Source organism: Nilaparvata lugens, chromosome 2 (assembly GCF_014356525.2).
Source record: "Nilaparvata lugens isolate BPH chromosome 2, ASM1435652v1, whole genome shotgun sequence".
Classification (NCBI taxonomy): Eukaryota; Metazoa; Arthropoda; class Insecta; order Hemiptera; family Delphacidae; genus Nilaparvata; species Nilaparvata lugens.
The window spans coordinates 82945905-82962449 of NC_052505.1; the positions used below are offsets into that span (position 1 = coordinate 82945905).

The 16545-nt window shown below is 35.5% G+C and overlaps 1 protein-coding gene across 4 annotated transcripts in view; it reads left to right on the top strand.

Moving 5' to 3' along the window:
• Nucleotides 1-16545, top strand: part of LOC111064455 (proteoglycan Cow) — a 220830-nt gene that overhangs the window by 183102 nt on the left and 21183 nt on the right. For 2 of the 4 annotated variants that reach the window (XM_039421927.1, XM_039421928.1), the window contains exons 4-8: nt 2472-2620; nt 8561-8766; nt 11346-11601; nt 14627-14789; nt 15959-16053. In XM_039421927.1, the coding sequence (XP_039277861.1) occupies nt 2472-2620; nt 8561-8766; nt 11346-11601; nt 14627-14789; nt 15959-16053 (869 nt within the window). Of the gene's footprint in view, nt 1-2471; nt 2621-8560; nt 8767-11345; nt 11602-14626; nt 14790-15958; nt 16087-16545 lie in introns of all 4 variants that reach the window. The other 2 variants (XM_039421924.1, XM_039421926.1) reach the window with 1 other exon arrangement.

The following is a 16545-nucleotide window of genomic DNA, read 5'->3' on the forward strand; positions in this document are numbered from 1 at the left end:
TCATTGAGCAATCACCTATCCTGAATAAACCTCCGCCAATTTGAACAAAATCTACATATGTAGATGCAAACCAAAGCTTTGAAATGTAATTCAGATGTCTGTCTACTAACGTTGGATGCAAACAATATTATCTTGAAGTGATTCCTGAATTACATTTTTCTTTCATATCATATACAGTTCATTAATCTATATTATTATATATAAAAGCGAAATGGCACTCACTCACTCACTCGCAGAACTAAAAATCTACCGGACCAAAAACGTTCAAATTTGGTAGGTATGTTCAGTTGGCCCTTTAGAGGCGCACAAAGAAATCTTTTGGCAATATTTTAACTCTAAGGGTGGTTTTTAAGGGTTTAAAGTTCGTCTTTTAGCATGGATATTCGTCTTATTCTCTTAATTATAATTGAAAAAAGGTCATATTATATGTTAATATAGAACTATAATCTAGAGAGAGTACCTCTTCGAAACAGTTGTTAACTGGCAACTAAATTAATAATTTTGTCTGGTTGGCATTAAGTTGAGTTGACTTTGTTAGGTTGGCACCAAGTTGAAGATTTAAATGCATTTATCGCGTAAAAATTGATTGGGCACTGCTACTTCAATCCTGGGAATATTATATTATCTATATATATATATATATATATATATATATATATATATATAAGCGAAATGGCACTCACTGACTGACTGACTGACTGACTCACTCACTCACTCACTCACTCACTCACTCGCATAACTAAAAATCTACCGGACCAAAAAGTTCAAATTTGGTAGGTATGTTCAGTTGGCCCTTTAGAGGCGCACTAAGAAATCTTTTGGCAATATTTTAACTCTAAGGGTGGTTTTCAAGGGTTTAGGGTTCGTCTTTTAGCATGAAAAATTGATTGGGCACTGCTACTTCAATCCTGGGAATATTATATTACTAGCAGTCTGGCTCGCTTCGCTCGCCATATCCGTTTAGCCAGCCGTTTGATCTGGACCCCTGACTGGATCGCCCTAACATATGATGAAAATGCTCAAATGGAAAATGCAGGCGAGCGAAGCGAGCCTGCTGATCTCATTCTTGGATGATCCAGCCGGGGGTCTAGGGGGCTGAGCCCCCTTTGCTAGACGGATACGGCGAGCGAAGCGAGCCTGACGGCTAGTATCATATACAGTTCAATAATAATAATTATTTCAGTTTATATTACGGAAACTTTGCTGTATACGTGTTAGCTATTCACGTATTATCATAGAGAAACAATAAGTAGATATCCCATGGTATAGGGCGTATATGTCGCAACTTTTACTGTTAACTCAAGCCGGTAGTCCACGTAGTTCTTTCCCGTGAAGCTGAGTAACGCTGGTAGTCTCTCATATTGTGCTGTTCATACACTTTCATCCGGCCAAAACTGTAAAAATCGACAATAATCGGCTAGAGTTAACAGTAAAAGTTGCGACTTAAACGCCCTATACCGTGGGATATCTACTTACGCTATTGTTTCTCTATGGTATTATTATTAGCTGTATAAGCTACACTATTATACGTAAGCTATTATGCATATGGAAGTGTATATAGTAGTTATTGTAATCTGCATGAATAGAACACTCAATCCTATCCATCCAACTTCTTAGGCATCCAACTTAGGTTGCCTTCTTAGGCATCCATCCAGCTTCTTATCCATCCAACTCACACTTACGCGACTCAGGTCGACAAGAGACTCGACTCTAGTCGAGAGCATGTGTTTCCAAATGGTGACACTCAGACCAGTCGACTCTAGTCTCCGCGACTGTCACCATTTGAAAACACATGCTCTCGACTAGAGTCGAGTCTCTTCTCGACCTGAGTCGCGTAGGTGTGAGTTTAGCTTTATTTCCTCAAATATACCGTGTAATCTCCCAAAATATATATTTAATAATGAGAATCATCTTTAACATGCACCAGATAGGAAGTAATGTACACAAATGACGCATCATCACGTCTGAACTAAACTGATTGACTTGAAATTTTGCATAAAGATTCTTTACTTAACGAGGATAGTTTTATAGTCCTATTTTCATTATTGTTAATCAATTAATTATAATTCAAATAATTAAAATAAATCTACTCATTCTGTGTTACAAATTTTCTGTAAGATAATAGCTCAATCAAGTCGTTATTCCATTGTCAATTATTACAATATTATTGTACTTAATACTCCCAATATCAGCAGGAAACTAAATTCAATGTGTTTACAGATGGAAATAAATATTTACAGCATTTAATTGGGATTTCGTTTAATAATAATAAATTATTCAATATTTGTGCTTTAAACAGACCCTTGCGTAGCACGGGTTACCTGCTAGTCTTTTATAAAACTTGACCATGCCACATCGTGCCAGGTCCTTCTTGGCATACTGATTTTAATACACCTTTATACAGTATTATCAACTTATTCGACTATACACATTTTGCACGTCACTTATTAATTATAACTCATTTTTTGCAGTCGTTGCACACCTTGTCCTGTGATGAAGCCGACATTCCTGTGCGGAAATGACAACCATACATACAGCTCGCTGTGTCGTCTCGACTACCATAACTGCGTGCATCGCTCCAGCGTCAAAGTCTTCTGCAAAGGATTCTGTCCTTGCAAAGGTATATCACTATTGTCTCATCCAAATTAGCTGCTTAATTAATCAGAGGTTATGTTTCTACTAATGCTTAACTATGTTCTAAATCATAGGTGAATGATTGCTGTCTCATTCAAATAAGCTGCTCAATAAATCATATGTTATGTTTTAACTAATGTATAACCAGGACATCCTATATACTACTATAATTATATACCTATATACTACTGGGTATATAGGAAGTCCTGTTATAACCTTCGTGCTCAAAATACAATTTGGAGGAATCAGTGATTGAGTCAGCAGTGCTTTGCCTACTTTGACAATCGATCCTCAACTTCCTTGACACACTGGTCGAAAAATTGTCATCCGCAACGAACCAGAATGATTTGCTAATAACTGTGAAATAGGAGAAATCGCTTTGGGTCTTCACATTTTTGATTCTTAGACCCAGCAACTTTTCGAGAGGCAAGAGAGACACGATCTGATCTGCACTTGGCATTTGTGGACTTGGAGAAGGCCTATGATAGGGTACCCAGGCAGGAGCCGTGGCGAAGTATGAGGGAAAGGTTCGCGCAACAGAAATATGTTTGTCTGGTGGGCGAAATGTACAGAGGAGCCATCACACAAGTGAGAACCAGTGTGGGAAGAACTGATGAGTTCCAAGTGAAGAGTCGGTCTGCACCAAGGCTCCACACTCAGTCCATACTTGTTTGACCTAATTATTGATGTCATAGGATCTGAGGCTAAGAGGCCAGCGCCATGATGCATGTTGTTTGCGGATGACATTGTGCTCTGTGAAGAGACTAGAAACCAGTTGGAATGGTGATTGGAGGGCTGGAGAAAAGCGCTTGAGGAAAGAGGTATGAGAATAAGCCGGACAAAGACAGAGTACATGGCATTGGGGAACGATGACGAGCTGACCGTGACTAGATGGAATCCAACTCAAATCATCTGTGAGCTTCAAGTTCCTGGGTTCAAGTTTGCAAAGGGACGGTGGACTGGATGCAGTAATACAGCATAGACTGAATTGCGGATGGTTCAAATGGAGAAGAATGAGTGGTGTGTTTTGTGATAAAGAGAGTGAATTGTAAGATGAAGGGTAAGGTGTACAGATCGGTAGTGAGACCATCTATGTTGTATGGCGCGGAAACCTGGCCAGTTTCGAAGAGGCAAGAGAAGAAAATGGAAGTGGCTGAGATGAGAATGCTAAGATTGATGTGCGGGGTCACGAGACGGAATAGTAATGAGGTGATTAGAGGTACAGTTGGGGTGGGACCATTGGGGTAGGAAGATGCAGGAGGCCAGGATGAGGTGATTTGGACATGTGCAGAGAAGTGAGGAGAATTATGTGGGACGGAGGGTGCAGGATTTGGATTTGGGTGGCAGGAGGAGGCGGGGAAGGCCAATGATGAGGTGGAGAGACAGAGTGGAGGCTGATCTGCAGGAGAGGGGTTGGTGACACGGGGAGGAGATGAACAGGATTTTGTGGAGGAGACGGCTGAAGGAGGGAAATCCCATATGATTGGGATAAGGCGTAGCCAAAGAAGAAGAAGAAGAAGAAGACCCAGTAACTTTACGATTTTTTCACAAAAAATATTATTTTTGGTCGTAGAAACAAAAATCAAACTTCTATGGACTCAGTGAGTCGAGTATATTATAATATTAAAAAATCTTGATTTTTTTGATATAGGGAATAATAAGCAGGCAAACAAAGGCTAGTGACCCTCCGAAAGTTAATAGAATGGATTCCGGTGACTAGACTCTACTAGTGTGAACGTTTGTATGCAGAAGCATATGCGCCATTACTATCGCTCTCCTCTGAAAATAGGACAGGTTCTATTTTCTGGCAAGATTTTTCTATCACCGTTGACAGTCTGAAGACTCACATTTAAAAGCACATGTTCTGACACCAGACCTGAGCCAGCCAGGTCACTCGATATTATTATTATTATTGAAAAAAAAATGAAATGGCTCCGTACTGGATGATATATTTTTTTTTATTCATTTCAAATTGAAGTGGCAAAAAAATCCAGTGTAAGCAATGTACCTTGAATACATTCTAGGTGAATTGAGTGGAGATACTGCATTGTAAAGAGGTTGGCAGGAAGTTGAGGATCAATAATTGCCTCTTCAATTCAAACTATCAGTCACCTGGTTGCTAAATGCAACCATAAGAATTGTATTGTCCTGATGTTACTTCATGTTAATTTGTTCAACTACTATGTCTTTTGAATCATAGGTAAATTACTGTGGTCTCATTCCACTATGCTGCTCAATAAATAATAGGTTATACTTCAGCTAATGTTCATCTATGGCCCAGTTGCACAAAAGCCGGTTAAATTTAAACCGTGATTAATTTCATGAGAGCCAATCAGAGAAGGCTTTTTTGAAAAGACGGCTTCTCTCATTGGTTCTCGTGGAATTAATCACGGTTAAAATTTAACCGGATTTAGTGCAAACCGGCACTCAAGTTTTAAATTGTAGGCTATGTTCAGCTCTAGATAATTCTCCTATTTTGTTATTTCTTCAACCAACTCATCTTGCAATGCATTGTTGCCTTGAAAATTTGCACTATCAAGTCTAGATTTCGAATATTTTGCAGGATAAACCCATGTAATTTGGATGGATAAACCAATAATTCAAAACAGAAAAGTTCTGCATCATATTTGTAATCTAGTAAATTAGAGCTATTCATTCTATTCAGAATTCAGCCACAGATTGTGGATGCTGCGAATGCAGTAACTTGGGAGAGTTGAGGAAAGTCGATATAGATTCTATTAGATTGAACGGAACTTAACAAACACATAAGTTCATCACGTGTATGATAAGCTATGTTCAATCTAATAGAATCTATAACATTTACATTTATTAAAATTTTGTTAATAACTTTGGTGTAAACCCAGCTATGTATATTTTGTAGGTTTGTGAGGTCGAAATTCGCAACTAGCAAATATGCTTTATTTTAAAACAAACATATTTTGTAATTAGTATTGAGGTTTATAATCTTGAAATCCCAATTTTGAAATATCCACTACTACTTCGGCCTATTTTCATTTGAATAAATTGAAATTGTTTCCATATTTTTATATTTTAAACGGTTCATTATATTTCATAAATTGCTCCGAATAACTCAATCAATTAATAGTATTAATAGGCCTGAGGTAAGACATGTGATGATGATGGAATATGTAGGAAAATTTGGCAATATATATATTATTGATCAACTCACCGATATATATATATATATATATATATATATATATATATATATATATATATATATATTATATATATATATATATATATATATATATATACGACAACGACATTTTTTTATCTCTTTTCTGTATAGGGCTACTTGTAATATAATATAAAGAAATAAGAATCTCAGTACCCTTTTTTTGAAATATTTTATCACTACATGTTTCGGACATTTATGCCATTTTCAAGTGATAACATTTCACTTGAAAATGGCATAAATGACCGAAACATGAAGTATATAAATATTTCAAAAAAAGGGTACTGAGATTCTTATTTCTTTATATTTAGACAACGACATTATATGTGTTATCTCTCCTTCACATAATATGAAGCACTTTCAGTCCTCAGCACATCATCATACGGCACGATCCGACACATACCTCCCAAATGATAAGATTTTCTTCACCGCACTTCCGAGATGTGACGTCACACTCAATTGCCAAATTAAGGAAGGAAATAGGATAGGTGGTGAATGGAATTTGATATTTTATTTTATTTCGAATTACTTTAATTTTCTAATAATTTGGAAAATATTATCATCTGTAGAATATTTTTGTTTTTGGCCGATCAATCTATCAGCTGTATGGAAGGAGCACTCTCTGTTATCGGAAATAGGAGATAATGAACTCAGAGATTGGCGCCTACTTTCAAAATTCTTTTGATTTAGGCTGTTTCTATTTTTATTGGAAAATATGCCGTGACATTAGTTATACTTGAAGGAGATGTATTAGAGTAGAGATCTAGAAGTACATTTTTGATTAGAAAATTAGGTAGGCAAAACTTCTGCTACATAATAAAAATTATGAGAAATCCAAGAAAAATGAATGGGAAACTTGGTTGAGTGGTTGTTTCTGGATAGGGAAAAGGTGAAAAAGTGAGAATGATTTATTTATTACCGATAAAGTCATGGCTCAATGAAAGTCAAAAACGCCTGATGAACGCCCTATTTGCAGATCCAGTTCCGACTTTGTGTGAATAGTTCAAAGAATCTTTGATGTACGTCACGGTACGTATATAAACAGTGTATTTCCACAAGAGACGTTTGAAGTGGGAAATAGCATCAGGCCATAAATAGTAGAGCAGCGGAAAAAGCCTTTGAGAGAGAGAGAATAGGCCGGAGAAGAGAACAAGCCATGACTCGGAGAGAAAAGATGTAATTGTCTTGGGAAATGTTCTGTGTAAACTTGACAGAAAATCGTCTGGAAAGCAGGGCTCTGAGTGGATGGGGATCTACTGTTAGACTAATTCGGTGAGAGAGAGAGAGGAGAGGAGAGAGAGAGAGAGAGAGAGAGAGAGAGAGAGGAGAGAGAGAGAGAGAGAGAGAGAGAGAGAGAGAGAGAGAGTGAAGGATGGAGGAGGAAGGCTGATGTGATAAGAGATAGCAGAGAAAAAGATTTGATCGAAAATCGGGAGAAAACTGTAGCCTTAGGATAACATCGTTTGCCGTTCGACATAATCAGATGAATTTCAGAGCGAGAATTGAAATCTCCCTTGAATTCATCTCCAGCACAATAAGATTATTGTGTTAGTTCAGGCTATTATTGTCACAATCTTGAAATATTGTTTATGGAGTTACTGTTGTTGAGTGTTCAATTCGAAAATTTTGTGAAATATAGGATATGTAAATAATTCTCATTCTTGAACAAAAGCAAATTTCTACTTTGTTATCAGAGTAGCAGGCTCCATTTATACGTTAATCTTAAACTCCCATGTTTTATTTATTCATCCATCCATTTGTAGAAAATCACTCATCACTAAACATATATATTGGTAGAGGAAAACAGGCGATCCGTTTAATATTCCTCTGCTAAATTTAGATTTTTAGTGGCTTTTGGCATATATGTAATCACAATGGTTGGAGTCTCATAATTTCAGGATAAGCAGAAGCCTTAGATCCCATCTGAAAACATATTTCAAGATTACATCAGAGCTGCTTTAGAAGTTTTGGACGTATTTCTCAACGGTTTACAGTCTTTTGATCGTACGCAATAATTCAGTATTATTACTCTTTGTAAACTTGACTCTAAAGTTCAGAGTTGGATTCAAGTATGTTTAGAATCAAGACTTGATTCTAAAGATACTTGAATCAAGATACTTGAATTACTTGAATACTTGATTCAAGATTCTAAGATTCAAGATACTTGAATCTTAGAATCAAGACTTGATTCTAAAGTCAAGTCAAGAGTAAACTTGACTCTAAAGTTTAAAGTTAGAGCCTAGTAAGTTTAGAATCAAGACTCTTGATTCAAAAGTCAAGTTTTCAAAGTTCTAAAGTCAAAGTTGTCAATGAAATGTTATTTACAGATAGTAGTTTTCTTCAAAAATTTGTCAATTTTTCTGTCAGCAATAGCTGTGTGAAAACAAGTTGAATATTGCAGTGCTTCTTAATAAATGATTTTGAAATCTTAGTTGACAACTCTGGTGTAAACATGGCTTTATGGAATGTTTATAAAACAAATTCTAAAGCTAAGTTTACACCAAAGTTATCAATAAAATGTTAATAACTTAATCTTAATCCTTATAGATTCTATAAGATTGAACATAACTTATCATACCCATGATGAACATATCTGTTTGTCAAGTTCAGTTCAATCTAATAGAATTTGAAAGGATTAAGTTATCAAATTTTTGTTAATAACTTTGGTGTAAACGCAGCTTAATATTCATTTCATTGATTGAAATAATAATTAATGTTTTTTTACAGAAGGAGATATCCACATGCGGAAGAAGCAGAAACAAGCTGAACGAATGAACAATTTCATGAACAAGTACAAGGCTACCATGATGGAGCAGGAGAAGAACCCCCAGGCCGCAGCTGACAAATACACATTCACCCCTCAAGACTTCAAGTACGAGAACAAGCACTACAAGTACATCAAGTACACAAAACATGACAACAAGATCTCAAAGGTATGCCTTAGTTTGCTCCAATTACAGTCTACATAACGGAGTACAGCATTTGGTTGCGTGTTTTGCTAAGCTCTAGCTCTGCTTATTCGGCATCCTTGTCATCCTTATTCCATCCATCTTTTCATCCTAATTCTTGTAAATATACGGTATAACCAGGAAACAAGGAAAAGCAATGAGAGAAAATCCATTAGAAATTGATATAAATAGGCTATTTGTTAAGCTATTTACTACTTAATTCCTCATTCCATCCATCTTTTCATCCTAATTCTTGTAAATATACGGTATATATAACCAGGAAACAAGGAAAAGCAATGAGAGAAAATCCATTAAAAATTGATATAAATAGGCTATTTGTTAAGCTATAAAATAATTACTATTGTATTTTAATATAACTTTAAAGTGAAAAAACACTCACATTCTTTTGGTGTGGCAACGACCGTTTCGTGCTGGTGTTGCACATTCTCAAGCCTAACTCGAGTGAGACAGAAACTTTAGTTTCTGTTTGGCTTGAGAATGTGCAACACCAGCACGAAACGGTCGTCGCCACAACAAAGAATGTGAGTGTTTCTTCACTTTAAAGTTATATTAAAATACAATAGTTATAATAATAGTGAAAACAAGATGGATAACCAACAAGGTATAAAATAATGATGGTTTTGCTTAGCTCTAGGGACAAACTAATTCCGCTAGATCGCTCCAGCTGTACTATTCACTTGCTGCCCGAGCATAGCAGGCGTAAAACCGTGCTTTGAAGGTACACATACCAGCGGCTATTATTGTGTCTATAAAAGAAGTTCAAGCATCAACTTTATTCATCTAGAACAGCGCTACAAGTTGCTATGAATTTGAAGTCTATAAAATGAACATTGAATGTGAAAAAGGAGTTTAAAATGCATAAAAATTTAATTTTTATCAGATTTTCAAAAACAAAGTTGACGTAATTTTTGCTATATTGAAGAGGAGACTTGCATATTTTTCTCAAATTTTTCTGACCAGTAGTTTTCTTAGGGTATGTGTACCATCTGCCTCAAAAAAGTGACTTTTGAAGCCCTATTGTTAGCTAACAGAAGCTGATAAAAATATTCCAATTCCATAGATTATGTCCTAAGAAGCTGTCCAATAGATTAGAGAAAGAAAACACATTTTTTTGAAAAAAAAAATTATTGAATGCACAACCTTAAAAGTTGCAAAACTATGCCACTAGTGGCAGAAGATACGATTCAACGCAGCTATAATGTTTCATGCAGTATACTTAGAATACATTGAATTGTTCTAGGTACTGTACATTGGCTTCATGTAATTACAAATCACAATTTAGAACAATTAATTGAATGGTCTCCGCCGAAATAGAAATTATTGAATTTGAAAGAAGACTTGAAAATATAATATTGTTGAATGTAATTGACGAAAAGATAATTCTCACTATACATTTGACAATGAGTTGCCGTGAACTTTGATCCAATAAACAAACAAGAAATAGAGAGGTTGAAAAGAATTGATAGAAACTATCTTTTAAATTAAAAAAATAACTATTCTGAATTGTATGATCGCATTGCTACAGTAATTTTAGATTTTATAGAAGTAACTACGGATGTGGTCTGATAAGAAGATTCAAAGTTTTCCGGCGCTGGGGCGAGCGAAAGTAGTAGTATTCCCTACATTTTTCTCACTATTAGCCGACAAGACATGTGTCGAACATTTGTGAACGGATATGTCTTCGAACGAAAAAGAGTTAGCATAATGCGAGTCAGCAGCTTAGCATTCACGCGAAAGGCTTCAAACAAAAAACAGCTGTTCGACAACAGCTTCTAACATAAAATAAACTATAAACAACAAAAAATCGAAGATATAAAAACTTTAGTACAAAAAATAATAATTCTGCTCGAAGCCTTTCACTGAAGACACAACTTTCATGACGAGCATTTGTGTACACACATGTGTTACCTGTGATTAGTTGCCACCTGTACATTTTACGCAACTTACAATCGTGTACTTCTGTGATCTCATGCAAATTGAAATTTCAATTGCTTTTTGAATGTCTTCTAACCCATGATTTTTCCTTTCATAATCCCCTTGGGAACTTTTCAAACTAATTGAGATGTTCTAGCATGTGCCATATACCTTCTGTTTTTCTACCTTGGGGAAATTGTCAAAGTTGCACTTCTGCCTCAAGTGCCTAGATGAACAAATAAAGAATTAAAATTTCCTAACGTGTGCCATGAATTTTCCTCCCTTGGGGAAATTTTCAAATTTGCACTTCTGTCCTAAATGCCTAGATGAACAAATAAAGAATTAAAATTTCCTAACGTGGGCCATGAATTTTCCTTCCTTGGGGAAATTGTCAAATTTGCACTTCTGTTCTAAATGAACAAATAAAGAATTAAAATTTCCTAACGTGTGCCATGAATTTTCCTCCCTTGGTAAAATTGTCAAACAGAGTTGCACTTCAGTCCCTAGAAGCACAAACGCCACATTCTCAATCCAATTTACTCGCATATAAAACTACTATACTCGACATGAAAGAAATAAATCGAATGTAGCTTCATTTATTTATATTTTTATTGATTATCGTTTTGCAGGACACGTTCACAGCGACCAACCCGCCCTACTATGAGGACAAGGAGCGACTACGGGGTGACAACGAGGTGCTGGACACGAAACCCACGCTGGGCTCGGCCAACTCGGTGGTGGGAGGGGGTAGCAGTGGGGGTGGAAGCAGCTGGACCAAGGAGTGCTCCCCCTCCGCACTGCAAGCCATGGGCGATCGCCTACTCGACTGGTTCTCTGTCATCATGGCCGATGCCAAGCGGAGGCGTACACACACCAAAGGAAAAGGTGAGCAAATATAATTTTCCTACAGTTACGTTGAAAAGTGGCCATTGCTGCACTGATTACAGAACGCAAAGAATCACTTTTCCGCTCTAGTGCGGGAAAAATTTTTCTGCACTCCAGATTTGCAACATGGCAACGCAAAATACTTAGTAGGTTATATGGAGCAACAGTGCAGCAAAATCAAAATGAAGTTGGTAACAGTGACTGCTGTGGCTGCTATAGTGAGCAGAGGTGCAACGAAGCACAACGCGCTAATTATTAATCATATATTATAGCCAAGGACAACGAGGACTTTAGGATTTTAGGATTAAGGTTTTTATCAATAATAAAATTACACAAAAAAACATTTGATGCATTTCAGGCAATTTTACCCATAATTACCCACTTTTCATATTCAATGGTAACTGTAGGAAAAACTTAATGTGAAATACGTGCGCAAAGTTCCTCTGCTGCACTCAAGAAACGCCTACGGCTCGGGCGTAAACGTTTCTTTCGGTGCAGCAAACTGTCACTTTGCGCACTAGTTGCACAGATAACTATTATATTATCTATCTCTTTTCTGTATAGGGCTACTTTTATAGAAATAGAAAGAAGAATAAAAATCTTAGTACCTTTTTTGAAATATTTAATCACAACATGTTTCGGACATTGATGCCATTTGGAAAATTTGGAAAATGGCATCATTGTCCGAAACATGTTGTGATTAAATATTTCAAAAAGGGTACTAAGATTTTTATTTTTCTTTTTTTTATATTATCTATATTTAATTATTATTAAACGAAAATCCCAATTAAATGCTGTAAATCACCCTGAAGACTTCTGCTACTGCAAATATTGACAACAGGGTGAACAGCTAGATGAATTATTTTTGTATAGTAGCGCTCATCGAATTTCCATCTAGCTGTTTACCCTGTTGTCAATATTTGCAGTAGCAGAAGTCTTGAGGGTGATTTACAGCATTTAATTGGGATTTTCGTTTAATAATAATTATTCATTAATTAGTATTTGAACAAATGCAACTTCCAATTTAATTCCATCTGTAGATCTATTTATTTCATATATTCAAAATTAGCGTTTTTCCAGCTTTTTCACAGATTTATCGAGAACAAATGAACAGAAATTGTTCAAATTTAGTACAGAAGATAAGCTAGGGTGTAATAATGTTGTGTTGGAAGAAATTTGAAATAACGCCAAAAATACGCCCAAAATCTGCGTTTTTCCAGCGTTTTTTGCGCTTTCTCATCTTTATCGAGAACAAATGAACAGAAAATGCTCAAATTTACTACAGAAGCTCAGCTGGGGTGTAATAATGTTGTGTTAGAAGGAATTTGAAATAACGCCAAAGATACGCCCAAAATTAGCGGTTTCTTGCGTTTTCTCAGTTCTTTCCAGTAATAGAAAATGTTCAAATTTGGTACAGAGGTTTAGCTAGGGTCTAAAAATTTTGTGATGAGATGACTTTAATATTTCATCAAAGATACGCCCAAAATCAGCGTTTGATGGAATGAAGCATGCTCAAATGAAAAATGCAGGCGAGCGAAACGAGCCCGCTGATCTCATTTTTGGACGATACATTTGGTGGTCCAGGGTAGACGGATATGGCGAGCGAAGCGAGCCTGACGGCTAGTATTTCATATATTCAAAAGCGAAATGGCACTGACTCACTCACTCTCATCTGGTGGAGTTTCAGGGTTTTCCATTCTAGTACCAGACTATGGTATTCAGGGTACCTCTGGAAGTACCAGACTGGGATTCATGAGTAGCGCCTCCGTATCTTCATGTAGCATCATAGAATCCTGTTTCCGAAGCGCTCGCATCCCCTCCTGGGTGCCTGCTCGATGGACATGCAAGCGCCCTCCCGCTAGATTTTTATGGGCTGACAAATAAATTTTTTAATAGTAGCGCTCATCGAATTTCCATCTAGCTGTTTGCCCTGTTGTCAATATTCAATATTTGCAGTAGCAAAAGTCTGCGAGGTGAATCACAGCATTTAATTTGGGGTTTCGTTTAATAATAATAATATACAAAGATAATATACAATAATAATATAAAGATTATATACAAACCAAATTGAATAACAAAATAACACTCACTAATCACTTGAAATTGTCAAATAATGATCAACTTTGAAAATTATGATATACCGTACTCTAGTTTAGGAGGATTATCATGTCATGTCAACAAATCAGATTATGTTGATCAAATCGATTAAAAATTGTCTAGCTAGGTAAAATTTCTCGCTGATTGATTATGATTACACATCTGGAAATAATTCTGTCTCTCTCTCACACAGGCACAGGCATCTTCTGTTATCGAGAGACGACGAAATTATCATCTGTTTTCCAAGGATGAATTATCCTTTAAATGTCGTTCAGCGAGTTTCCCAAAGAATGAGATCTAGTGCAATCGAATCTTTATATCATAAACCTACTATGTTCCAAAATTCGTGAAAATCGTTAGAGCAGTTTTCGAGATCTGTAAATCATAAATAGCCAGATATAAAAATAACCAGATATAGACAGAAATTGCTCGCTTAATATAATAGGATTAATTCATTAGCATTTAAATAATAGCAATATCTCAGTAATTTCCAATGTTTTTTTCATGAAACTACTTCAATGTACTTTATTCAAATCATTTAAAGTAATTTATAAATCATTGCCAATCATTGGTCTTCAAATGATTGAAAAGTACTTTAAAGTACTTTACTAAATCATTTGAGGTAATTTATAAATCATTTTCAATCATTGGTCTTCAATGACATTTCATGGAGAATTAAAAGTTATTTGAAAGTACTTTAAAATGATTTAACTTGCTCTAAAAAGAGGTGACAAATTTGAAATCATTGGCAATTAGTTTCAAGCACTTTCAAATCATTTCCTTGCTGCTTGGGCATTTGTATTCAAACATAGTGTGCAGTATCATGACATTTGTCGATTATTGTTTTGCAATTCAGGGTGATTTGCTGAAATTACCAATTTATTTTGTCATTATCATCGTTTGATGAGAATCTTGTATCGAATTCCAGGCAACCGATTCCCCACCGGGTGCAAGAACGAGGTGCGCTGGATGTTCGAGCACTTGGACTCTGAGCCAGACGGCCAGCTTTCTCTGCAGGAACTGTATGACTTAGAACACGACCAGAACGAGCATTGCATCAAACCATTCCTTGACGCTTGTGACACTGATAGGTATTATTACATTGTACTCTCTTCTCAGAGCACTCTCTTCTCTCTTGCACAGAATTGCAATTATTTCAATGAGAAAGAAATGTATTGGTACGATGAATACAAATTAAAATCATCATAATGAAGTATAAATAATTGACCGAGGGAAGTGAGGTCTAAGATTCAAGTCGACGGTTTGGCATTGTTTAAATGTACAAATGGCAGTATTTGATTAACATTAGTGTTGCTATTATTGTCTATCATTCGAAAGAACAGACAGCACTATCCTTCTATAGCTGCGCAACGTTGCCAAATCCGTTGTAAACAATGTAGAAATATAATGAATCAAGGCAGACAATCAGAACGCTGTTCTCCTATGTTTATTCATTGCCATTATAACGTGGACCTCACTATATCCAGTTGGAGATGACCTATAGTGAGGTCCACGTTGTAATGACAGTATTTGATCAACTTTGGTTTTGCTATCCTTGTCTATCTTTCGACAAAGCCGGTGGTCCTATCCTTTTCTAGGTCCACAACGGTGCCAATTATGTTTTTGACAGTGTAGAAATATGATTAATTAATGCAGAGAATCGGCATCGCTATTCTTCTATCTTTATTCACTGTCATTATAACGTGGACCTCACTATAGCTGGACTTGATTAGATAGAATAGAAATATTAATAACTCATGTGAGAATAATCAAGAGAGAGTCATTTTAACTATTGTGATTTTGAGTAATTATTACAACTAAACAAAGAATCAATCCAATAAATGGCCTCTTATCTTGGTGAATAGTTTGCGAGTCATAGGAATTTATAATTAAAGTTTGTGAAACAATGAAGATTATTGTAAAACTAAAATTTCTGGTATAGCTTTGACATGTAAGTAATATAGTTTTTTCAATAATTAATAGATTTTATTATTTGTCGCAGGCTATACATTAGCCAAGCATTGACAATAATCATGCACATTCAACAGGTATTTTCTTTCTTGAACGTACTGAAATTGATGAATTCCAAAATTTGGTTGTCATTTTGTTTTTGATTCGATATTGCTATGTTGGCAGCTCATGACTTATTTGAATCCGTAACAATATAACAATGTGATTGAACTGTCTAGTTGATTTCTTAGCAATAATTAATGTATATTAATATATTATATTCAATAAATTCGATAATTGGTGTCCTCAGGGATATCTTCATTAGCCCACGTGAATGGTGCAAGTGCTTTGACAAAACTGACCGCCCATGCGCTGCTGTTAAGAGGAGAATCACATCTGCTATTGGCAAGTCTAAATTGTTTCCTTCTTACAAGAAAGGTATTTTATTTTGTTCATTTATTTTTAGTTTTAATTTACTTTTATTCAAATTTCATTTATTGAATTATTGATTTACATTTTCAATTGATCACTTATTGAAGTTAATTTTATTTAATTTATTTCAATCGATTTTCTTAATTTCTCATATTTTTCTTTATCGTTACTTTGATTTTTCTCAATGTATTATAATTTTTGTTACCGTAGCAGTTATTTTTCCCCCTATAAGGTAAAGTATTGTATTATCATGCAATATCCTTGTTTACGGTTTGATTAGTCCAAGATATACTTTATAGCCAAGTATATAACCAAGATTCTAGTCCAAGATATACACAAGTAATACATTGTATTATTATGCAATAATAATAAAAAAAATAATAATAAAAACCTGTTTACGGTTTGATTAGTCCAAGATATACTCTAGCCAAGTATATACTCTAGTCCAAGATATACTCTAGCCAA